Raw genomic sequence first — 24,637 nt, forward strand, 5'->3', positions numbered from 1 at the left:
TAACTGAAGTGACCATGGACTACTCTATGAAGGGACATGGTTCCAGACTATATAATAGCATGAGGTAGTGCATTGGTCCGAGGCTTTGTTTTATCAAAAGGGCGCCCACCACCATCGTGCTCATTACTCTTCCTCTGCCGGACCTGGTTCACCGTCGAAATCCGCTTGATGTGCTGCCTCGGCTGCTACAGGCGCTGGGCTGCTTCCTGATGCGGAGGATGGAGGAGCACCAACCTTGGGCGGAGGAGGCAAAGGTGTTCCTCTCCGTGAGGACGTGAAATCTTGCTCTCGACTCTTCTGCTCCCCCTCGGCAAAATAGTCATCAAATGCCCTGTTGGGTGAGATCCCGTGTCTGGCCTTGGCTCCTCGCCTGCTTGCCGGAGACACGCCACTTTGAGGCGACATGACCCTTCCTTGTGGCACAAGAGGGGGTGGTGATACCAGGTTCGCAGGGACCAAGTAGTTTCCACCCGATGGTTCAAAGGCCTTCGGAGCAGCATAACTGTCTGCATATGTACCAGTTTGTCCACCTTCCTGCGTTTCAAACACCACCTCACCAGGTCCCTCAACCTCCTCGCCAAGTCCAACTGGCAGCCGGTGTAAAGCGCCGTAGCCTAGTTCAGCACCCAGAGCACCTTCACCACCCCACCCTCTCGTAGGTACGAGCTCCACCTCCCTCACAACGTCAAACTCGCTGTTGTAGACCCATAGAACGAGGGTACGGTCGAGGTGATCCTCCACTAGCTCCCCGAGGGCAGATTCGCCACGTAATGTCCCGCTCGGCGTTCCAATGATGTAGTCGGAGTGCGGAAGTAGTCCTGCACGATATGCAGGGCTTAAAGGTGAAGGAATCCCGAGGATATGCCAGATATGCTGGGTCGATGAGAGTGGTGCGAGTTGAAGTGCGAGGCCGAGAGAAGGTGTGGTTGCTGACACTGGGACTGTGACTGTATGGGTTCTTTGGCCCTAGATTGAGCAATTCATACCAGTGAGCTACCACACAATGCACGAAGACAAACAATTCGATAAAGCCCAGGTACCTTGGCGCTCCATATTTCTAGCGTGAGACTAGAGCCAGCACAGTTACGGACTTCTGTCGCAAAAAGGTTGGGATCTGGATCTTCCTGCAGGGAGCTTGCTATTAGCGGAGATCTTTCACCATTATTATTAACAGTCCACTATCACTTACTATAGAGTGCCCATTAATTCCTATGATGAAATCAAACCATGGCTCCAAAGGGAGCTCCGTATCTTTATTGCGGAGTACCTGAAAGCCATATGCATTGTCGCTGGGACCCGTTCGGGACTGCGGCACTGGTTCACCGTCTAATCTCCCAATGAACCGATTTAGTGCGCCAAACATTCTGAACTTAGAATTTGAAGGTTTCAAGCTATGCAATGTATATAAGAGGCTCGAATTTCAGAATGAAAGGTCGGGAGGAGAGCTGTTGCGGGCGGGCAAGCTGGCATAACGTTCTTGCAAACGGAGCAAACAAACCTCGTGCCAAAGAACATTCGCAGGTCACGCTGGCGGCTGGACTTCTGGCGGCTCCGTAGCAGAGCTCAAGCCACTTAGCCTGATTTGGCTTAGCTCGTCCGGAGGCTGGGTGAAAGCTAAACCTCTTTAGGACCCTCACCACTTCTCTCACCTCGAGCCATCGGGGGAGTACGATATCAATATCTTGTTCCTCGCCTCTCTACAGCCAGCGCATTGGCGGATTTGATGCGTACGTCTTCGCTGCGCTTGTGGCATCTGCTCACTCGACCAATATAAACAGTCCATCGGTGGTCTTCAAGCGCTTCACCGTCAATTTTACCCTTGGCCTCTCATAGCGCCCTGGTTCGCCTTCAGAACACACTCGGATCCATATTCTGCTCGTCTTTCTCCGTCGCAACTACTACAACATGCCTCACGCTACACAAACACAGGCCCCTGAGGCTCCAGAGGATGCCGAATTTGATAATGTTATGCGACAACTGAACAATTACGAGGGTGGCCCAGAGTTCGACTTCTTGACCCGAGATCTGGACGTTGGCGAGAAGGCGGAGGACGCAATCGACTTTGAAGACTTTGAAGATGACGAACTCCCAGAGGAGGAAGTGCCTGGTGCACCTCAGCAGCCAGCAGCGAACGATGCGCACGATGATCTTTTCGCCGATCTAGGAGCAGACGACACGGGGCTTTTTGGGCCAAACGACGATCTCTTTGGAGGCAATGGCGACGAAGCAAACTTTCAAGATGGGGATGGGAATGGAGAGGGCGATAATTTGGATGACCTGTTTGGTGAAGGGCCCGCCTCTCCTCCTCCTGCTGGCCAGGCGGACGACACCCGGGATCTCTTCGAGGACGACGAGCCTACAACGAATGAACAACCCGTCGAAACACCACAGGAGCCGATAACAAAATTGGATCAAGACCAGCCTTTACCTTATGAAGTGGAGGAAGATGATATGCTTGACGACGCCAGTGTCTTCTCTGAGGAAATGGATGAAGCAACCCTGCGGGCCTGGAAGCTTCAGCAACAGCTTTTCGCGATGTCTGGGAAAGCCGGTCCCGAGAATCTACCTGCACCGCCGGAAAATCATGAAGAGCTTCTCCACTCTTTGTTCCCAAGCTTCGACCGCCATACCCTTCCGCGCTGGCTCGAGATTATTCCTCACAAGAAGGCATTTTACATTGGGAAGCAGCCTCTCAAGGTGCCCAAGCCCGTCCTTCCGACAAAAGTCAACATTGAACTTGCTCCCGACCAGGAACGTGTCTTCAAAACTGGACAGCCGAACAAGCGAGGGGCTGATCAGGAGTCTCTGGGTATCGTGATGATTACGGAGACTGCGCAAGGGGAGGAGGAGGAAGCAGACGAAGAAGAAAAGGAAGATCTCGACTTGGGTGATGCTGATGCCGATGAGATTCTTCCTGGGGGATTCACCATGCAAGACCTGCGAACAATATGTGTCGATTGGGATGTTCAAGACAATATTCCTCAGGTAGCAGAGGAGGCTCCTCCTTCCGTTCGCAAAGCTTCTGCGTCTAAGCAATCCGATGCCTTCATCGATGATGACGATGCGGACTGGTTGATGGATGACAATCCTCCCCAAAAGAAACGGAAGACGGGCACGGCACCTATCGACATCATTGCTCTATCTCATCTAGACATCCCTCTCCTAGATGAGCCAGAACAGGCGGTGGCGCAGGTCGCGAAAAAGGTCATCATCGACATGAATGACCCAAATATTCTTGTGGAGGAATTGAGACCTGACGCCGTGCCGCCAAGACCAAAACAGACAGGTCCTCGAAATCGAGAGGACGTGGATACCAACCTCACTCGCAAACTCACTTCTCGTTACAATATTTCCAACGACCAGGCTTACGATATGCTCAAGCAAAATCATCAGAACAAGATTCGAAGTACCCTTGGCAATGTCACTTTGGAGCACGCTTTACCAGCCTTGCGCTTGCAGTGGCCTTACTATAAGACCGAGTTACAAAAGACCGAAGCCCGATCCTTCCACAGACCAGCCTTGAATTTCCGAGCCGGGCAAACCTCTTGGTTCAAAAACCCTCCGCACATCAAACGCAAGCATCTGAAAGGCAAGGATGCCAAAACGCTGTTCGACTCGACAAAGTCGCTTTCATTGGCCGATAATTCAAGCGCTCTTCTGGTGGAATATTCCGAGGAAGTTCCTATGGTTCTCTCCAATTTCGGCATGTGCAATCGATTCATCAATTACTATCGGAGAAAAAACCCCGACGACCCCACGCGCCCAAAGGCAGAGATTGGTGAGACAGCCGTTTTGCTCCCGCAAGACAAGAGTCCCTTTTCTATCTTCGGGCATGTCGATCCGGGCGAGATAGTTCCAGCAATCTCCAACTCCATGTACAGGGCGCCCCTCTTCCCGCATCAAACAAAATCAAATGATTTCCTTGTCATCCGGAGCACTACCGGCTCAGGGGGTATGAGTTATTTCATTCGAAATATTGAGAACTTTTATGTTGCGGGACAACAGTTCCCATCCGTCGATATCCCTGGACCTCATTCACGAAAGGTCACTACCGTTGCGAAGAATCGCATGAAAATGCTAGTCTACCGACTTCTCAAAAAGAGTGCCGATGAACGGCTTGCAATCTCAGATGTGACGGCACATATTCCTGGTACTACCGACATGCAAAATCGTCAAAAGGTCAAAGATTTCCTGCAGCACGACAAGGACACCAAATACTGGAAGCCATTGGATCCAGTCCTCCCGGATCAAGATACCATCCGATCCTGGGTTCAGCCCGAAGATGTCTGTCTGTTAGAGTCCATGCAAGTCGGACAACAACATCTGCATGACACTGGTTTCGGAAACGACGCCGAAAATAGTAACGAGAACGACGAAGACGAGGAGGGTGAAAGCTTCGAACAGCAGATGGCCCCTTGGAAGGCATCCCGCAATTTCCTTTTGGCCTCTCAGGGCAAGGCCATGCTTAAGCTCCACGGCGAAGGCGACCCTACTGGCCGTGGTGAAGGTTTCAGTTTCATCAAAACGTCAATGAAGGGTGGCTTCAAGGCCATTGGTGAAAGTGTTGAAGATAAATTGGACGCACAACGGCTCAAGGAGCTTGGCGGGCATAGTTACAATGTCGCCCGCCAACAAAAATCCTACGAAACCTCTATTCGACGCATCTGGGATGCGCAGAAAGCCAGCCTCTCTTCCACCATTGAGCACTCGGATGAAGAGAGCGACATTGATCAGGGAGAAATGGAGGAGTTCAACAAGCCTACTCCTCGATCCGAAGCTCCCACGCCTGCACCTACCAGGCGCTACGACGACGAAACCACCAGTCAGTTCAGTCGCATGAGTTTCACTAGCCAGAAAGGGAAAGTTCTTCGAATCACCCGACAGTATAAAGCTCCCAACGGCGAGATTCTGGAGAAGGAACAGCTTGTCTGGGATCCACGAGTCATCCGACAGTACATTCAACACCGACATCGCTCCGAAGCCCTCACAACCAAACTGGAGTCTCTGCAGCCAACCGGCGACCCGGAGGTGGACGCTCGCAACCGCAAACTGATCGAAGCCGAGCTCAGTCGTCTCAATCGAAACAAGGAACGCCGTTTCGCCCGCGAGAAACAAAAGGGCATCTCTCGAGCAGGCGATTCGCCCGCAGATGGCAAACCTGCTGGAACGCAGCGCAAGTGTGCCAACTGTGGTCAAGTTGGACACATCAAGACCAACAAAAAGCTTTGCCCTTTGCTGAATGGAACGATGAAGCCCGAGGATCGAGTCACGGACTCGGCATTCTCTATGAGCGCTCCCATTCTGTAAGGAATTTTTGTTCCCTTTCTTCGCGACACGAAGAATACCCTTGTCCTCATCTTGCCCGAAAAAAAGATATCACATTTTTGCATCCTTCCAAAACGATACCCATGCCTTGAAGAAACGGCCACATGGGCCTGCATTTATATCTTCAGTTGCTATTTGCATCAATCGGAGTTGGGATCTTTATATCCCTTTCTTTTAATTTTCCCAAGAGGGTCTTGCACGCATTCATTGTTCACATCACCTCCCCCATATTTTTCTAACAAGTGAGCATTTCAATCTTGTTCTTTCTAGTACTCAAGTCATATCGTATACAAGTACAGCGCATTTTCTTGGAATTTATTCGTGTGTCTCGGGCATAAACCTAGGATCCGTAGACTTCGATGAGTTGTAGAGAAAGTGGAAGGAAAGACGCAGGTTAACCATATGCCTAAGATTGGGTAATCCTTTTGGTGAGCTTTCAACTCTGTATGGAAACATGCCGTTTCCAATCTAGGCTCATGAGAGTATAACTTTAGGTACTGGTGAGAGAGACAGACAGCAAGTCTGCCAGGCTAGCCCAAAGGCCATTTCTATGGGCATTGTGGCAAACCTCCTAAGAATAGAGCATCATATCTGCACTTCGTCGCCCAAAACACAAAGAAACAGCAGCAAACGCAAACGCAACCCGGCAAGTCCTTTAACGCCTTGTATTCATGCGTCACTCGGACTCAACACCGCTCGACTCCTCCTGCTGAGCATTCTGGTAGTCATTGCCTCCGGCAATCGCGATATTTCTGAAGCAGTTGTTCTCAGTCAATGGCCTCGCGGCATATGTTCACTTCTCGTTCGCTCCAAAACGCCATGGCTGGGACCCTCGGTCGACGATAAGTGTACCCCAGGAAGGCGCCGTTTTTACGAATCTGCAGAGCTGTCTTGCCTACTCGGCAGTCTCGCAAAATCTTGTCTCGTGGGCGCTCTTTGCGCTTTTTTCTCTTGGCCTCTTGGCTAGGTGCAATCAATTTATGAGGCTCGGCACTGTCAACAGCAGGACCGGAAAAGATGGGAATTCCTCCTGGGATAGGATGCTCATTTCTGAACATGTCAATGGAACGGGGGGCTGCATCACCAGTAGCTGGAGATTGGTTCGAGGCATCACCTTCGTTTCTGCACCTCTCGTTGGATTCGCTTTCGTCCGTTCGCTTCTCGGGCTGATCAGAGGCTTCGTCGGCAAAGTAACGAGTATCTTCCCAACCTTTGACCTGAGGAACATACGGTGGTTCTGTCAGATGGAGTCGATCCCAGCGGGTACCTCTGAAGAATGGGTGCAGCTTGATGTCAATTGCATCATTTGGATACACCCAAAAGTTGGTGCACTCTCGATAACGAGAATCCATTGTATAAAGCCATTCAGGCGATGGTAAGTGACCAATGAGTATGTTGTTGGCACGATACTTGGGCGAACAAAGCCTGTATTCCCTTTCTTGGAGGAGTCTCAAAATCAGGTCAACAGCGTCTCGGGACACAAGCCTCTCCATTGGAGTTTCTCTTGGGAAGTGCAAAGTCTTGTAATGGTGCTAGATGAAATGATTAGCAATGAATGCAACGATCGATGCCATGCAAGAGCTTACTCACAAGAATACGCATCTTAGTGTCGTATCTGGTCTCGCATGCAAATGGTGTATATCCGTAGAGGCACTAGTTCATCGAGTGAGCAAAGTCACGACGAAAATTCATGGGATAATATCGCTCACCTCATATAGGATGATTCCCAAGCTCCACCAGTCGCATCTCCCGTCGTACATTTCGCCTCGGATGACTTCGGGGGCCATATAGGAGCTGGTTCCAACCACGCTCTTTGCAAACCGGCGACGCTCTCGCTGATTTCGCCATTCCAGGATATCTGTTGCGGGGACTTCGTACTTTGGACAATGACTTCCTTGCCTTTGATAGGACTCAACATTGACAGGCTCATTTGTATCGGCGGCCGCTACTTGATCTTCTTGGTCGCCTTTGACATCGATTCCAAGCCTCTCAAGAAGAGTGTACCGTTGATTGTTATAGTAGGCTTGGTCATGAGACCAGTGCCCGTCAAATGCCAATCCAAAATCCGATATTTTGAGATGCCCAGACGCCGAGATAAGAAAGTTGTCAGGCTTGATGTCACGGTGGATCCAGCAAAGCCGATGAGCTTCCTCGATACACAGAACCATTTCGGCGATGTAAAAACGAGTCCAGTCTTCACTCAGTATGTTCTTGCAGATCAAAAGACCGAGAAAGTCACCGCCAATCATGAAATCCATGACCAAATACAAGAAGTTGTCATCTTGAAAACTGGCAATCAACGGGACCACCCAGCGAGACCTCGCGGCAACGACCAAAAAGTCTCTCTCCGCTCGAACATGACCCTCTTGGCAATTTCGGACCATGTCAGACTTTTTGATAACTTTCATCGCGTAACACTCTTTTTTTTCTTCGTTCAAACACCTTCGTCTGTTTTTGCTCGCTACGTCCACTGCAGAGCTGTTCAGCTCGGTCCGCCGAAGCCTGGCGAAAGGGCCTGTATTGCGCAACGCTTTCAGATCGTCTTCCCTGGGCTGGACATCCTTTTCTCGAACTAGGTGTACTTCACCAAAGCTTCCTTTGCCCAATGTCTTGATGATATCGTAAAAATCCACGGGGTTCTTTTGTTTATAGCTCGACGATCTGATGCGCGTTTTGAACGCACGACATTGGCGCAGATACCCATTTTCTTGGACAGCACATCTATGTCGCATGCCATCTCCTTCGGAAGCCATTCGACATGCATCAATTTGCTGCTCCAGCTCATTCATTCGCTTTTCACGCGGATTCGAATTTTGTAAGATAGAGTTGAAGTACAGCTCCAGGTAAACCTTCGCAACAGATGCAGCTTCCACGGTCAAGATGGTCGGGACTTGCTTGCCGGAGTCTTTGCTCAGATCTAGAGCTGGGGCACCATTGGAATGATTTGAAGACCCGAAACTCCATGCCATCTCAGAATCGAGCTCCCGAGTTGGAGATGGCTCTGCAGATGTCAGTGGAGTTGAGGGTGCAGAGTATAGAGTTTGAAAGCCGCCACTGCTCGGAGTTATTGAAGGGCCAGAACTGGTGTCACTGGCACCATCACCATCGGCGCGAATCACTGAAGTAATGAGTTTGTTTGGAATGATGATGTTTGGTCTCTCGCGAAATTTCTGACGATGTACAACGGTTGTGTATCCGAATGGCCAGGAGAGTTTCGGTGAAACACGATCTATCACACTCGGCTTCGACTGAGAATCAAGCTCCGGCACAATTTTTCCCTTGTCTTTTTTCGCGTCTGGGGAGTGTGGTTTTATGTTCGTTGAATGAGAATGAGACGGTGTAAAAGCCTCGCGATCATTGTCTCGCCCGTGGTGAAATTCTCGTGAGGGAAGGTCCTGGCCTGTCAAAGAGGTACTGGCCATCAGCTGCTCTGTTTCAGGGGAGCAATTAGCTGTTTGAAAATTGCAGCCCATTAACGCCGAATCTGGTGCGAATGGTCCATCTCGGGCGTTCTGGTGACTTTCAGCTTCTTCTGATGACTCGGGCTCGGTCTTTGTCCTGTTATCTTTTGACTCATTCAGCATCACAGGCATCCTTAATGGCGCACTGGGCTGCACATACCATTGGAAGAGGCCCCAAGGCCCAGCAACGAAAGCAATTTTGAGCCACTACGAGTCAGACGGAATCGGAATCGCGGTTTGCTGCTCTGGTCGTCGGAGATAGGGGATAGTGTACGGTCTGATGGGGTTGATGTGGAAGAGGACGCATGATGATGGCTAGTAGTGAAAGTGGACTTGTGTGTGCTCCAAAGGCCTCGCACACTCGGCCGGCACTGCGTGCTTGGTATACTAGAGATTGTCATTTCTCGGGTTGAGATGGTGCCTTGTACCACTGGATTCGAAGGAACGTTGATGTCGGTTTCAGTAAAAGGTGATGGTCATGGACCATGCCAGCATTGGCCTGAATGAATGATTGTGATTAAAAGAAACTTGCACTGCGCATGCTGGGAATACCGTTGAACCTTAGGTATGGAAGTTGTTGGTGGCTAACACCGTCGGAGGAGTTGCATGATGGAAGGACGTGAACCACGCACCAGCAGGCGCGAGCGTTCGGAGTAAACTTCAAGTCCTTCCACAACATGGATGGAAAGTACGACCTACAGCCACTGAGAACGTAACCACTGCACAACCAGAGTACGGCGGAAACCTACGACTAGGACAATCCACGGGCGAATACTTGCTCTGTATGGACAGGCGATTGGAAAAGAAAAAGCACTTTTTGCATACTAATAGATGGAAGATATATTCGCCACGATAGGTCATATTCCTATCGGAAAAATCAGGCAAGGTACTGCAGAACTGGTCAGATCTCAGGCTGAACCATGCAAAACAAAACGACCAGAAACCCCGTTGATATAAACACCCTTGCGAAACAACAGATATGAATATATGATGGATTGAGCCTCAGCTTTACTTGATTTCAAGGAGCTTGACATCGAAGATCAGCTTGGAGTTGGCAGGAATGCCGGGCAGGGCCTTCTTGCCGTAAGCAAGGTGGGGAGGGATGGTGATGCGACGCTCACCACCGGGCGCCATGCCGGCGATACCGATGTCCCAACCCTTGATGACCTCGCCCTTGCCGAGCTTGAAGGTGAAAGGCTTGCCCTTCTTGTTGGAGTCAAAAACCTTGCCGTCCTCAAGCTTGCCGATGTAGCGCATGGCGACAGTGTTACCGCTCTTAGCAGCGACACCCTTGCCAAGCTTCTTGTCGTCGATCTTAACACCCTTCACCTCCTTGACACCAAGGGTGCCGGTGGGCTTGTCACCGTTGGGGGTGGGACCCTGCTCGAGGTTCTTGGCAAACTGGACCTTCTTGTCGGCCTTGGCCTCCTTGGTCTCCTTCTCCTTCTTGGGCTCAACGGCGGCAGCGTCACCGTTGTTCTTCTTCAGCTTCTTCTGTTGGGCCTTGGTCAAGGTAGGCTCCTCCTTGGCGGCCTTACCCTTGGCACCCTTGGCCATCATCTCGTCGAGACTCTCCTCCTCAGCGGCACGCTTCTTGCCCTTGGCCTTGGCCTCGACCAACTTGGGAGCCTCCTCCTCCTCGCTGTCGACTTCAGTGATGCGGGGGTCATCCATGTCGTCAAGGTCGTCACTCTCGTCGTCGTCCATGGCCAGCAACTCCTCCATGTCAAGCTCCTCCTCATCGGGGGAGAGATCATAGTCGTCCTCGTCGTCTTCGTCATGGTCATGATCGTGATCATGATCTTGAAGCTCATCAAGACCGACAACGTAGTTACCAGTCAAGAAGACAGTCTGGTTACCAGTGTTCTTGAAGAAGACAACCTCACCTTCACAGACAACAATGTCAAGAGGTTGCTGGCAGTTCTGCTTGGTACATCAGTATCCGAGTTCTAAACATTTTGAGGAGTCATGAAGAGTCCGTACCTTATCGGCAAAGAGAGTACAGATAACAGACTCATCGAACTCCAGAGCACCATCGCTGGATGCATCATCCTCATCATCGTCGTCACCGGTGAGGGGGCTCTTGCCCTTGATCAGCTTGGAGATAGCAGCCTTGAGGTCGAAGCCGCCATCGTTCTCTTCATCATCCTCATCATCCTCCTCCATAGCGTCCTCAAGCTCCTTCTGAGCGGCCGCTTGCTTCAACTTGCGGGCCTTCTCCTTGTCGCTAGGTCCACCGTTGACTTCCTCGTCATCAGAGTCCTCTTCCTCGTCGTCGTAGTCCTCATCGCTGTAGTCCTCGTCGTCGGAGTCCTCACCAAACCCGGGAGGAGGGCGCACAATCTTCAATGTGGCGCGGCCAGACTTGCTAGAATCGCCGTCGTCAAACTCGGGCTCCTCATCGGGGTCAATGGCAGCCATGCTGACACGGAACTATGATTGGAGTCAGTCAGATGACCATCAAGGGTATGAGAAAACTTCAATACTGACCGAAGCCGCGGCGTTAGGCACGGCCTGCACCATGGAGCCGGCAGGAACCCGGAGGGTATAAACAGCAACCGGTTGAACAGCGGACATTTTGAGTGTATATGTTGCGAATTAAGTCCAACTAAAGAGAATAAAGAAAATGAGGGATGAAGCAACACAGAGATTGAGCTTCTGGGGATAGGAAAAAAAAAACAGGCGTGGTTGGAAAGAAAAGATGTGACCCGCAACTGCAGCAACTGACGACGGTCGAAGCTCAGCCTATTTTTTTTTTAATTAGGTTTTTTCTGCCACTAGGTTCAAGCCAATGATATTTTGTTGAGCTCCTAGACCGCCCGAAATGATTTGCCCCCCTTCACCGAAAGTCTTACCGCATGCGGCTTACCTGATTTCTGCCACAGACGCGTGATTTCCACGTGCCGGGGCCGCGCGATCCAGTAGTACATCATCGCTGGCCGAGTGGGCTCCGAATCTGAACCAAGTTGGCCCTATATTGAACGGCCATGATGATTCTGTTAGCCCGCTATGGGCTCTCGACTTGAAGCAACTTCCAGTGCAGTGCGTAAGCGCATTGATAATCGTATGTGGTCTCTATTTTTATCTTTATTCCCAGAGTACACGCTTGATACTAATACGCACCTTTGCAAGCTAGATGACTTTCACGATGAAGCAGGCGAAGAGTACGAGGCTTCAAAATTCGGGGGCTTTGGTGATTATTTCCGACGTAAAAAGATAAAGCTACAAAACCTCGATGCAGATATTCGAGCTTCTTCCGGCGACTGTCCCCCAATATTCCGAGGGGTGGTCGCTCACGTCAATGGGTACACGCAGCCATCTCTTCAGGATCTCCACCGCATGATTGTCAGCCATGGCGGAGGCTTCCTGCAGTACTTGGATGGGAAAACTGCCGCTACACACATCATCGCAAGCTCTTTGACGCCAAAGAAATGCGAAGAATTCCGACGGTACCGAATCGTCAAGCCAGCATGGGTCACAGAAAGCGTCGAAGCTGGTCGTTTGCTACCCTGGCACAACTACCGAGTTGTTGACGAAGGGCAGTCCCAAAAGGTGCTCAAATTCGGTGAGGGTCGCTTTACCAGTCAAGTCAATACACCGAGGAGTGGCTATCGCGATCAATCAAGAGCCAGCTGGTACAATTCTCAGTTGGGGTCTGTTCCATTGGTAGAAACGCACCCTGTTGCAGCATCCGAGGCGCCCAAGACCCCAACACGATCTTCTCCATCGGCTGAAATGGCCGATGGTGATCGTGGCAAAACCTCACAAGCCACGCAATCTGACTATGGAGACTTCCCCAGCTTTGCAACTTTAGAAGGGCAAGAGAACTTGGAATACAAACAACCGAGCCCCGACCGACATTATGGGAAGGCCGTATCGGGGAGATCAGCATCTCCGCCTAGTGGTGTCACAACACCACGCAATGCGAGCACGCGAAACCTGCTCAGCAATATGCCTCAACGGCCCAATAACACGCTTTCTCCCACGAAACAAATGAGTCCTATAAACCCGCAAATGACATCTGAGGAATACAATGCTCAATTGTTATTAGATCCTCGCATGAGGAAGTCGAGCGTGGTCAACCCCGAATTTCTGCAGCAGTACTACCGCGAATCCCGGCTTCATCATCTATCGGCTTGGAAAGCCGACCTCAAGGCTCAGCTGCAAGCTGCAACCCGAGAAAAGGCCACATCTGGTACTACTCACAGACGATCAGCGCCAGGGACGAGAAGATACATTCTCCATGTTGATTTCGATTCCTTCTTTGCATCCGTCTCCATTCTCAAGCACCCGGAGTTTCGCGAGAAACCAGTTGCAATCGCTCATGGGCCAGGGTCTGGATCCGAAATAGCGAGCTGCAATTATGTTGCCCGAGCTCAAGGCGTCAAAAACGGCATGTGGATGAAAAGTGCCCTGCAATCTTGCCCTGATCTTCAAGTTTTACCATATGACTTTCCTGCCTACGAAGATGCCAGTCGCAAATTTTATAATGCAGTCCTTGCTGTGGATGGGCTTGTCCAAAGCGTCAGCATCGACGAAGCGCTCATAGATGTGAGCCATCAATGCTTGGAAGCTGCGGGATCTGACGGCAGGGGTGTCTCCGAAGGGTCGATTTATCGTGAGCAAGCCAGAGCCGACGAGATAGCGCAAGGCTTACGTGACTCTATCAAGGAGAAGACTGGCTGCGCGGTATCTGTCGGCATCGGTGGCAACATTCTTCTGGCTAAGGTTGCATTGCGAAAGGCAAAACCCGCAGGTCAATTCCAGTTGAAGCCTGACGAAGTTTTGGATTTCATTGGAAACTTGACGGTCCAAGATTTGCCTGGCGTTGGATACAGTTTGGGGACCAAGCTCGAAGAAATCGGTGTGAAGTTTGTCAAGGATGCGAGGGAGTTGACCAAAGAGAGACTTTGTGCGAGTCTCGGGCCAAAAACTGGGACGAAAATTTGGGAATATGCGCGGGGCATAGACAAGACAGAGGTGGGCAACGAGGTGATACGAAAATCAGTGTCTGCAGAAGTCAATTGGGGCATTCGCTTCACCAATCAAGTTCAGGCCGAAGATTTCGTAAAATCCCTTTGTGAGGAACTGTCTCGCAGGTTGGCTGAGAATCTTGTGAAGGGTAAGCAGCTCACATTGAAGGTAATGCGAAGGGCTTTGGATGCTCCGCTGGAACCAGTCAAACATCTTGGTCATGGCAAATGCGATGTGTTCAACAAGAGTATTGTCGTTGGAGTGGCGACCAATGCCCCTGACATTCTGGGAAAGGAGGCCGTTTCCATGCTGAGGAGTTTCAACTTCTCGCCAGGTGACCTTCGAGGACTTGGTGTTCAAATGACCAAACTTGAGCCACTGAAGCATGGTCCATCAGCCTTGGTTGAGGGCAGTCAGCGACAGCTTAGCTTTTTCAAATCACCGTCACGCAAACCCATTGTTTCGGCAGCGGATGTCGATCCAGATGAGCTGGAGAGTCCCCGCAAAGGCGATTCAGCACGTATCCAGGTTGATCCGGTGCTCAGTAACAGTGCTCACAAGCCACTCAACATCTCAGGGTCGCAGTTCATCATGCCAACTCAAGCAGATCCCAAGGTCATATCAGAGCTACCTGGAGATATTAGAGCAAGACTTGTGGCACAAGCCAAGCCCCGGTCAGAATCGCCGCGATCTGGCTCTCCTTGCCCGCCGCCTCGCCGTCAGGGAACAGGAGCGACACCTGCGGCGGCCCTTGCCCCCTCAGTCACAATTAGATCCGGAGACGCTAGCGGCATTACCGGAGGATGTTCGCAATGAAGTACTCGGCTATTATAATCAGCAAGCCACATCAAATGCAGGTCCTCAGCCGCCACATGAGCAAGCAGCCACGTCCATCGTGTCTACTCGCCGCGCAATACCTCAGGGTGGAGCCTTGATGAAACTCAAGAGGCCAACAACACCTCCCAAGAAAAGAAGAGGTCGCCCTCCAAAGAATGCATCGAGCACGGGCAGGGCTTTGGCTCAAACCAACTTTGCTGTTCCTAGGCCGACAACGGCCTCTTCCGCTGTTTCGACTGGCTCGGGTGGAGGCTCGCTGTCCCGGCAGCACTCGCCTGCTGTGGAAGAGGAGTCGGAAGTTTCTGAAGAAGTTCTTGCAGCACTTCCCGATGACATTAGGCAGGAAGTTTTTGGAGGAACAAAGACGCTCTCGCCTTAGGAGGGTTCGCGCTCCGCGTCCAGTCTCTCGGCCTCAAGTCTCCGCCTCCACCCCCGTCTCCGCCTCGGCGCAGGTCCCTGCACCTACGGTCGAGAAGACAGTGTCGCTCCCTCCACTTCCAGCTCGGCCTGTGTTTACCTCGCGGCGACTTTCTGACTTGCCAGACCTACGCGATGCGGTCACCGCATGGCACTCGGCATTTCTCGCCGAGGGTCCATATGTGGAAGATGTAGAAGTTCTCTGCACTTATCTACGGCGAGTAGTCGGTGAAGAGCGGGATATAGACAAGGCGGTCTCCGTAGTACGGTGGCTGATGTGGCTTGTGAGTGAGGATGCGGTGAGTCGGGGTCAAGGAGAGACTCCCAGTCCTCCGTCGGGTCAAGGCGAGCAGGGTACTGTGACTTGGGACGACGCAGTGAAGAAAATGCAACAGAGTGTGCAGGCCACGCTCGAGGAGAGAAATATTTCGCCGGTGGACTTTGATTCAGTAATATAACTTATGTAGGTTATATGCCAATGTAATCACAATAATTCAATCTGGGCGATCCTGACTATCATTACACTAGGTTGAGGTGTTTCCATGTTTTAGCTATCCTGTCGTTATCGAGGCTACCTAGTACCTACCTACCTATCAACCTCCAGTCAAGTCCGCTTGTTCATGTCAATGAATGTAGGGCTACACCTAAACTATGGAGTGCTCGGTCGGTAGCCCTGGTAGGTAGGTCTATCCTTTTGCAGCGCAGGTAGGTGTGATGTCCAGGTTTCATCTGATGGTGAGGCATCTGTGATAGGCCTCAAGTACTACCAGCCTTGGGAGGCATGTGCGGTCGCTCCTCCCTTGATGTAGAGATCTTCTCGCCCCTGCTGGCCTCCGCCGTCGACCCTATAGCTTGAGGCTCGTGAAATCGAAGCCATGTGTGCTGGTTTACGGTACAATTGATGTGATCGGGATGCCCTGCAGTGGACATTCCACAATATGCAATGCTTCATGGATGCGGAAGAAATCCCACGTTTCAGGCACCTACCTAGGGTCATCCGATGATTCCAATGATTCTCGGTTTGATCTACAGGTGAATGTGGCGATAGGTCTACGGCGGAAGTTACAGGGTGTGCGGGTTGATAAGGTTGGCACTTCCAGATCTTAGGGGAAGCTACCGTAATAAATGTTCAAATTTTTTGATTGCAGTCCACTTTCTCTCTGTGCGAGTACCCTAGTATGGGCAAGATCTGGAATATCGGTGTGTACGAGTGCCATTTGGGGGTCATGGATGCTTGATAGGTGGTCGCCCTACATCCTGAGGAGGACGGTATTGGTTCACCTACCACAGTGCTTTTTGGGAATATATACGGGATACCACGCTGATGGGTGGTTCATCCACATGGGCGAGAAAGGCACATTCCACCACTTGATAGCAATTACCTGTCCAGCTTCGAAGCTCAACATGGAGAGAGGGTGAATTTGAGCCGTGTTCTATGTAAATAGTACCGATATTTAGCGAGGCAACTTCAAAGATGCTCTACAGGCGTCAACTCAGCGAGTTATGCCGATCCACATACTGAGCCGCGAAAAGAACGTAAAGTTGAGGTGTTTTGGCCGCAAAGAAAAATTGAGTCATAATAACAAAATGAGGGCTGTTTTCCGTAAGATTGGGCTTGTGGTTTAGTGGTATAATACTCCCTTAGCATGGGAGTGGTCCGGGGTTCGATTCCCCGCGAGTCCATATATTTTTCACTTTTTTACTTGTGACAAGTCTGTGTCCTTCTCCCAATAAAGAATGGCACTGGCTCTCTCTTTTCCCGCCTTTATTCTTACCCAGGGTATAGCAGGTACGCTTTGACTGGGTTGGATGCAGCATCATCTCGACAGCATGATTTGGCAAAGCAGGATGGGCACGAGGAAAACACATGTATCGGGATTACCCCACGGGCATATTAGGGGCGCATGTCATGCTCATCCACTGACCACAGTGGCCGTTGAACCTGAGTCAGTGCACTCAATCCCGGCGCATAGTGTCATCTGAACTTCCAATCATAACACTGTCTCGTCAGCCCGGGTACAGGACATTCCTCGTCTGCATACCATTACAGGGGCGATCATTCAGTCTACGTCTCTGAGATTCATATGAAATCCGGTTAACCGAGGTCTCCGCCCAAGGAAAGGGGCGATCAGAAGCATCGATTTCTCCGCACCTGCCCCCCTTCCTGAGCCTCGCAAGAAGAGCAAACGATACTTTGGAATGTCGCAGATTTACCGTCCTGAGGCTACCGTCCATTTGTCCCCTTGGTAGTTAGTCCCCATGTCACCTTGCAGCTTGATTATATTGACGTACCTTGCGCTCCAAGAAAAGCCGCCTATCGAGTCCACCACTCCTGTAGTAGACTGCGCCGAGTCCTCCGATCGTCGACTAATCCCTCTCAGTGCGCTTGTGATTCTTGTATCAAGTATATTGTAATGATGCATCATGAATTACCTGACTGGATGATTTCAGAGTCAATGTTTAGGTACCTGTTGATAGGAATCCTTCCGGATCGAGCGGAGTCCATTTTCGCAAGCACCTCGCAAGGACCTCGCAAGGACCTCGCAAGGACCTCGCAAGGACCTCGCAAGGATGCCTGAAAGCAGCCACACCCGCTTCTCCGCATCCTGAGTGAGAGTCCAGTTGTGGGCCCCAGAACACACGACTGGATAGTCATGACGCTGGCTTGGAAGCTTCTTCCTCTTGAGACAAATCCTCTCTAACCAGGATCAGGAAGTTGTCAAAGAGCCGAAGAGGTCTCTCTCTTCTCATCAAAGTAGGTACTTATGAGATGATGATGTGAGAATTCATGTGTATGGATGTTTGGGGTTTCCTTTCAGAGTAATTATCGTCAGTCAGAGCATGCTCTTCTCATCCCATCAAAGTGGGGAACGTCTAGTCTCGTCCATTAATAATGAACCCAACGGGCAAGTATCAGGATCCGTCCATGATCATGCGAAACAAATGGCCAAACAGGTGTGGCTGATCTTGTACCCGTTCAAAGCATCCGAGTGGATCGCTCCTGGATGTGGCCACTCGCTCAAATGATTAACGACTAGCTTCAAAGATTGACCCTGGGCCTTGACGCTGCTTTCACTAGACTTTGGCGTCTGCCATGTGCCAATTGACCACACAGCACCGGGCGACTTTTGCCTCGATTCAGTTGTCCACTGGCTCCGCCCGTCCCGGCTGGAGAAATCACAAAAGTCAAAATCGCGGGCCACTCCTCCCCCCCACCCAACATCACAAGCGCTGGCAATGACAGATCGATATAAAGCCTCGACGGGTCGCTCGTGCCGCTGATGAACCGGGTGTTCCATCTCTTGGGATCACTGAACCATACCGAGCTCGCCATGATCGAAGCAATCGTGGGCAATTTGTCGCCCACTCGGGCGCTGCTGTGGGCCGTAGGCCTGTTCACGGCCTATTGTGTGTTCCGCAAGCTGCAGGCCTCGGCGCAGATCGCCCGTCAGGGTGCGCGTGCTCCGAAAGTGAAGTTTTATCTTCCATATGGTAGGTTGTGCCTCGACGCTCTGCAGAGTTCCTGGGGGGAGAAACCAGGAAAGACGGGATCAAAGAGCAGCAACATGCGGTGTGGGCAAGATGTGCTAACACGTCGATAGCTCTTGATTTCATGTACAAAGGCCACCAGGCTAACCTCAAGAATGAGGACCTCAAATTCTGGGACGAAACCATCATGAGGGCGGGCGGTCGGGAAAACTGCAAGACCGCCGAAGTGGACGCTGGTATCTCGTCGCGCATCGTCCTGACCAAGGACCCGGAGAATATCAAGGCCGTTTTGACGGGCCAGTTCGCCGATTATGGCAAGGGCGAGACTTTTCACCGCGAGTGGAAGGAGTTCCTTGGTGACAGTATCTTCGCAACAGATGGCGAGATGTGGTCGCGTTCTCGCCAACTCATCCGCCCTATGTTTGCGCGAGAGCGACTTGTTGACACTGAGATCTTCGAGAAGCACATGCAGAAGCTCATTCCTCTTCTCGGCAAGAACTCACATGGCGGTCGCGTAGTCGACGTGGGTTCGCTGTTCTTCCGGTACACCCTTGACGCCTCGACCGACTACCTGCTGGGCCAGGGAACCGACAGTCTTGAAAATCCTGCCACTCGCTTCGCCGAGGCATTTAGATATGTACAACAACGTCAAGCCGAGCTCTTCCGTTTCGGGTGGGTAGTATCTTGAGTCGTTGTGAATTATCTACTCCCCTCCCCCCCGGGCCCTGGTGGCGCAGAACAAGACAGGACCACACTGACTTTAAGCCCCATAGAGTCTTCAATTTCGCCATGTCGCGCACTGAATTCCGCCGCAACCTGAAGATCATGGACGACTTCATGCAGCCGTATATTCAGACCGTCCTGAGCATGTCTCCGGATGAGCTTGACCAAAAGCTTTCCAAGCGCGACACCTTCCTGCATGCCCTTGCGCGTTTCACCCGTGATCCCCAGGTTCTCCGCGACCAGCTCGTCGCCGTTCTCCTCGCAGGCCGTGACACCACTGCCTCTACTCTTGCATTCTGTCTATTCGAACTCGCCCGCCACCCGGAAGTCGTCGCCAAGCTGCGCGCTGAGATCAAGGATCGCCTCGGGGTTGGCGCCAACGCTCAGAAACCGACCTACGAGGACCTCAAGATGATGAAGTACCTCAATGCTGTGATCAACGAAACAATGCGCTATTATCCCGTCGTGCCTTTTAATGTGCGATTCTCACTGAAGGATACCACACTTCCTCGCGGGGGCGGACCCGATGGACAGTCCCCCGTTGGGGTGCGAGCCAACTCTCGTGTGATTTACTCCACCCTTCTGATGCAGCGTGATCCGGACCTGTATGACAAGCCTGGCTCAAAGAACTACTTTGACCCTGGCCAGTGGATTCCCGAGCGATGGGTAGAAGGGTGGTCACCGCGGCCCTGGCAGTTCATCCCGTTCAACGGTGGACCTCGCATTTGTATCGGTCAGCAGTTTGCCACCATCGAGATGGGATATACCATCATTCGGATCCTCCAGGTCTATGAGAAGATTATCGCCATGCCTGCCAGTGGAGAGGATCGTGTGAAGGATCCTGTGATGCGATTCGAGGTGACTCTTAGCCCTGGTGCGGAGTTCAACTGCGTCTTTCTTCGAGAAGGCGAGGACCCGAAAGCCGGTCTCTGATTCGACGTTGCTCCAGGAATTTTTGTTTTCTCGGATGTAATGTGTTTTGTAACTTAGGCAACAATGCATGAATGATGATTTATGTTTGGAACGAACAGCTTCCAAAAGCAAAAGCAACGTAGGCTTGACTCGCCTGTTTGTTGAGGTATCAAGGGGGTTGACGTAATGCTTGGACCTGTGGTAACCACCACTCACTCTACTCGATTCACTCGCATACGAGGAACCACGTGACAGAATTGTTGTAGGACTAGGGAGTATTGTCCTGGTTAACAACATATATAAATTCTAGGTGTTATCCTGATTCTTGTAATGTCAGCAGTGTCTTTTCCGGAGAGTCGGAGCCTGTCATCCCCATACCAGAGGAAGATTTCAAGGGGACTTTTTCTTCGTAGATCTTGAACGAAAAGGAAAGGGTGCAAAAAAGGAGAAAAGAATATCCTCTCTTCAAAGAGTACTGTCTGTCATCCAGGATGACAACAGAGTCATCAATAGTAGCTCAGCTTCATCTTCCTCAATCTCTTGAGTTTTTGTAAAATTTCCACCTTCCTCAGCTCCAGAAACAAATCCTCCTCATCGGCCTCTTCCAGATCACTCGAGACCGTTATCAAAGGCGTCTTGGTGTGTGATATCTCCCAATCCCGATTTCCGTCTTGATCACCATCCATCACCGAATGCGTCGTCACTCTCACCGTCGGTCCAAGACTTCCTTTCGTCACAAGCTCAGACACTGTCGGGACTGAGCCGAGAATGCTCGTCTCTCGCTGCTCTCTTTGCGCCGGCGAGGTGTTCTTCGTGGTCGAGTTTGTCGTATTCATCGGTAGAGCCTCATTGACCACAGTACTTTGACCGAGACCGTTGATCCTCTCACCATGAGATTCACTATCATTCGCAGAAGACACCCAGCCTCGACTCATTCGCACGGCTTTCTCCCATTTCTCGAACTTTGCAGCACTCTCCTCGCGGGTGATCCGAGGCTCAAAGACTGAGCCACCGGCACGGTTGATGTCACGGAGCTCGGCGAAATTGCGCCAGATACCCACCGCCAGACCGGCAGCGATGGCAGCGCCAAGAGCAGTGGTCTCGCGCATTTTGGGTCGGTAAACAGGGATGGAGATGAGATCTGCTTGGGTCTGGAGAATCATGAAGTGGTAAGATTCCATGAAGTGAGATTTCATAGCTTCGGTCATTTCATGCGAGATATGAATGGACCAGGGACATTTTGGGCTTTACCTGCATCGCCAAGTCTGAGTTGCTCATGCCTCCGTCGACGGCGAGCTCTGTGAGTGCCCTCCCGCTGTCTTTTTCCATGGCGTCCAGGATGGCTTTGGTTTGGAAGCAGGTCGCTTCCAGGGTGGCGCGGGCAATGTGACCCTTTTGCGTGAACTGGGTGATGCCGACTGCGGTAGAGAAAATGGGAAAAGTAAGGGCAAATAATCAGCACAAAGCCAAACGAAGCAGGTGATATGGCAAAGTAATCCCGCTACACTTACAGATGGTTCCGTTGGCGTCGTCGATCCAATAAGGCGCAAATAGACCACTAAAGGCCGTCACGAATACACAGCCGCCATTATCGTCCACCGTCAGCGCCAGGTCGTTCACTTCTTTGGAGCTCTGGAAGAAGGAAAGATTCTCTTGAAGGAACTTCACTCCCGATCCAGCCACAGCAATGCTTCCTTCCAGCGCATAGACCGGCTTGCCACCAAAGTCGTACGCGACGGTTGTCAAAAGCCCATGTTTGGAAAACACCGGTTTCTCACCCACATTGTACAATAAAAAGCAGCCCGTGCCATATGTATTCTTGGCCATTCCAGGCGAGAATGCCTTCTGACCTACCAGAGCAGAGGACTGATCGCCCAGACATCCCATGATGGGCACTTGGGCCAGAGCACCGCTGGCAATCTTGCCGTACGCCGACGGATCACTCGAGGGAACAATTTTTGGAAGATGAAGCTTTCCCTTGATCCCAAAGAAATCCAACAGGGTATCGTCATACCGCAACGTTTCCAGATTGACAAACATGGTTCGCGAGGCGTTTGTCGAATCCGAGACAAACACGTTGGCGATGGCACCGCCATTCAAACGGTATACCAGCCAGGCATCGACCGTTCCAAACGCCAAAGTACCGCGATCAAAGGCATCCCGCACTCTGGGTACATGCTCGAGCATCCACAGCAGCTTGGTTGCCGAAGAATAGGTCGACAGCGGTAGACCACAGAAGGACTGGAGGCTAGATGCTCCGGGGCGGGATTTGAGCTCTGCGACGATGGCCTGCGAGCGGGTATCGGTCCAGACGATCGCATTGTAGAGAGGCTCGCCCGTCTCGTGATCCCAGACTATGGTCGTTTCTCGCTGATTCGTGATGCCGACACAGGCAATGCTGGTGCGAGAGTAGCCTTGGTTCTCGAAGGATTGAACGGCACCAGCGATGCAGCTTTCCACAGAGTCAACCAACTCCAGAGGATCATGCTCATGCCATCTATAAGTTTTTTTCAAATTATTCAGAGTCCAATTAGCCTCTTGCACTATTCACCTGGATTCACTCCCTTTTGTTTTTCTCTCTTTTCATCCACATTACTCCCGATCAAGCTTGCAGGAATAGATCTTTCTCCATCTCAATCCAAAGTACTGCAGGTATACATACCCAGGATAAGGGTAGATCTGATTAAATTCAACCTGATGGGACGCGACAGGCTCACCATCATGATTGATGATCAGGAACCGTGTACTGGTGGTCCCCTGGTCGATCGCTCCCACAAAAACCTCGGAGGGCTGCATAGTTTCTTTCAGCTCGATTGGACTTGGGCAAGAATGGAATCAAATAGGTTGACGGGTCTACTTGAGATGAAAGCTGAGCCACCACTCTGTTCGTTGTGTGGACAGTGTGTGGGATGCCGGAGAGACCAGAACAATCTTGCTCACTATCCAGCATGGGAAAAATGGAGATCTCCATGATCCTCTCCATTCTGCTTAAATAGCAGCGCTTAAGCCTACTGTGACACGAACCCATCCCGCGTGTGTGCGCGCGCGGGGTCTTGAGCTTCAGCAGGAGGCTGACGGGATTGCGGGTGACCCGGTCTTTGCATGCACGGATTGGGATTGGTGGGATTATTCGCAGAGGTCTACCAGTCTGGTCTAGCCAGCCAGGAGCTAGACGAGAGGTTCAGGGCAGATTGCATCCAAGACTAGAAAGTAGACTTTTTTTTTTTTGGCTGTGGTGGACTAGGCAGTGAGTGGCTGTCGCTAAGGGTTTACAATCACTTTGTCACGGTCGTTGAAGTTTGCTGAATCAATACGCCATTTCCGAGAGGTGGTGGACCTCCAGGAGTGTAGGTATCTACCTACCTGTACATTATCAGATTACTACTGACCTGCCGAAAATGTTTAGCGCACTGATTGTTCTCTTTCTGTCGTGCATGATGCGAGTAGCATCATATGTATCCCCCCCTGTATTCTGTGCATAGAATGTCGTGGATCCAACGCTGGCAGAGACAAGCTAAAAGATTAGTGACATGAGATCGGCCATACAGCACCTCCGAGAGTCGAATAAAGTCTCTCCACTTTGACGATCTTTCGGGGGACACCCGAAAGATGCCTCAACAGACAGGCAACTCACTTTCCACATGGTTGTGCAAAGTACAGTCAAGTAGGACTACCACCACCCACAAACCCTTCACAAAGAACGATACCTACTGGAGCCCTTCTTGCAGATATCAATGCACAAAATTCCGGAATGAATGATTTGGGCCCATTCATCAGGAAACCTACCGCGACGCAAGACAGCATTCCGTGAAAGGCTTCTATTCGTCCCCGACTATAACAATCCAGTAGAATTGCAGGGGACATTTCCACCCAATCAGACCGAGTTTTGTCGAGTCAACCACCATACAGTCGAATGGGACCCGGCGCAGATTCATCAACAGTACAAAGCAAACAATTATACGCAACATCCAAGATCATAATTGACTTGACATCAGGCCCGCATAGTCTCCCTTTTCTCACTCCTCTCTCTCACCGACCTCGCCTCAGCCCAAACTGTAATCCCGGTCAAATCTGCAACTGGACCGAGCAGCCCTGCTCTGAGTCCAACTTGCTTAAATCTGTCGGTGAGATCAATGATGCAGCAGTGGCCGATCGGTACGGTAGTTGGAACTGTACAGTCTACATGCAAGTCGAACAACTTTCGCTTCGGGGCATCTCCGCCCTACTCTTCCTCCCTCCCTCCCCGACCCTTGTCAAGCACAGTAGTGAAGATCTTGTCATCAAACCATGCCTATATTTACTTCAAAGAAAGGTATCTCATCTTCTGTTGGTCCAACAGGAGTAGTCTACCTGGAAAAACTAAAAAGTGAAGAGGGGGAAGAGGTCACACGATAGCGCGACAAACTGGAGCGTGGGTCATCCTCCCCGTTGCAAATGGCAAGGTGTCATGTGAGTACGAACTTGACGGCGGAATAATGGTACTTGTATGACTCAATCAA

General features: G+C 51.2%; 7 protein-coding genes and 1 non-coding gene across 8 annotated transcripts; 4 read left to right on the forward strand and 4 right to left on the reverse strand.

The window, feature by feature from the left end:
- Positions 1 to 123: 123 nt before the first annotated feature.
- On the reverse strand, positions 124 to 1,363 carry POX_a00978 (uncharacterized protein; the record flags this gene model as incomplete). The annotated part of the gene is made up of 3 exons (XM_050109908.1): positions 124 to 966; positions 1,041 to 1,124; positions 1,190 to 1,363. The coding sequence occupies 3 exons, from the start codon at positions 1,361 to 1,363 to the stop codon at positions 124 to 126; spliced, it is 1,101 nt and encodes a 366-aa protein (XP_049973676.1).
- A 542-nt stretch (positions 1,364 to 1,905) lies between these two features.
- POX_a00979 (putative transcription initiation factor TFIID) lies at positions 1,906 to 5,307 on the forward strand (the record flags this gene model as incomplete). The annotated part of the gene is made up of 1 exon (XM_050109909.1): positions 1,906 to 5,307. The coding sequence occupies one exon, from the start codon at positions 1,906 to 1,908 to the stop codon at positions 5,305 to 5,307; it is 3,402 nt and encodes a 1,133-aa protein (XP_049973677.1).
- Positions 5,308 to 6,001: 694 nt separating this feature from the next.
- Positions 6,002 to 9,187, reverse strand: POX_a00980 (Serine/threonine-protein kinase cbk1; the record flags this gene model as incomplete). The annotated part of the gene is made up of 5 exons (XM_050109910.1): positions 6,002 to 6,077; positions 6,178 to 6,857; positions 6,916 to 6,978; positions 7,035 to 8,890; positions 8,947 to 9,187. The coding sequence occupies 5 exons, from the start codon at positions 9,185 to 9,187 to the stop codon at positions 6,002 to 6,004; spliced, it is 2,916 nt and encodes a 971-aa protein (XP_049973678.1).
- Positions 9,188 to 9,794: 607 nt separating this feature from the next.
- POX_a00981 (FK506-binding protein 4) lies at positions 9,795 to 11,363 on the reverse strand (the record flags this gene model as incomplete). Its single annotated transcript, XM_050109911.1, has 3 exons — positions 9,795 to 10,709; positions 10,770 to 11,219; positions 11,277 to 11,363. The coding sequence occupies 3 exons, from the start codon at positions 11,361 to 11,363 to the stop codon at positions 9,795 to 9,797; spliced, it is 1,452 nt and encodes a 483-aa protein (XP_049973679.1).
- Positions 11,364 to 11,795: 432 nt separating this feature from the next.
- POX_a00982 (uncharacterized protein) lies at positions 11,796 to 15,472 on the forward strand (the record flags this gene model as incomplete). The annotated part of the gene is made up of 4 exons (XM_050109912.1): positions 11,796 to 11,850; positions 11,923 to 14,375; positions 14,440 to 14,888; positions 14,941 to 15,472. 4 exons carry the CDS (start codon positions 11,796 to 11,798, stop codon positions 15,470 to 15,472), a joined length of 3,489 nt encoding a protein of 1,162 aa, XP_049973680.1.
- A 1,153-nt stretch (positions 15,473 to 16,625) lies between these two features.
- Positions 16,626 to 16,697, forward strand: POX_tR013. The gene has a single exon. It is a non-coding gene; the product is annotated as a tRNA-Ala (tRNA).
- A 1,649-nt stretch (positions 16,698 to 18,346) lies between these two features.
- POX_a00983 (Cytochrome) lies at positions 18,347 to 20,159 on the forward strand (the record flags this gene model as incomplete). Its single annotated transcript, XM_050109913.1, has 3 exons — positions 18,347 to 18,506; positions 18,617 to 19,175; positions 19,277 to 20,159. The coding sequence occupies 3 exons, from the start codon at positions 18,347 to 18,349 to the stop codon at positions 20,157 to 20,159; spliced, it is 1,602 nt and encodes a 533-aa protein (XP_049973681.1).
- Positions 20,160 to 20,644: 485 nt separating this feature from the next.
- On the reverse strand, positions 20,645 to 22,934 carry POX_a00984 (Glycerol kinase; the record flags this gene model as incomplete). The annotated part of the gene is made up of 4 exons (XM_050109914.1): positions 20,645 to 21,289; positions 21,390 to 21,556; positions 21,650 to 22,635; positions 22,801 to 22,934. 4 exons carry the CDS (start codon positions 22,932 to 22,934, stop codon positions 20,645 to 20,647), a joined length of 1,932 nt encoding a protein of 643 aa, XP_049973682.1.
- Positions 22,935 to 24,637: the final 1,703 nt, after the last annotated feature.

The sequence above is a fragment of the Penicillium oxalicum genome, chromosome I (genome assembly GCF_001723175.1).
Source record: "Penicillium oxalicum strain HP7-1 chromosome I, whole genome shotgun sequence".
In the NCBI taxonomy this organism is placed as follows: domain Eukaryota; kingdom Fungi; phylum Ascomycota; class Eurotiomycetes; order Eurotiales; family Aspergillaceae; genus Penicillium; species Penicillium oxalicum.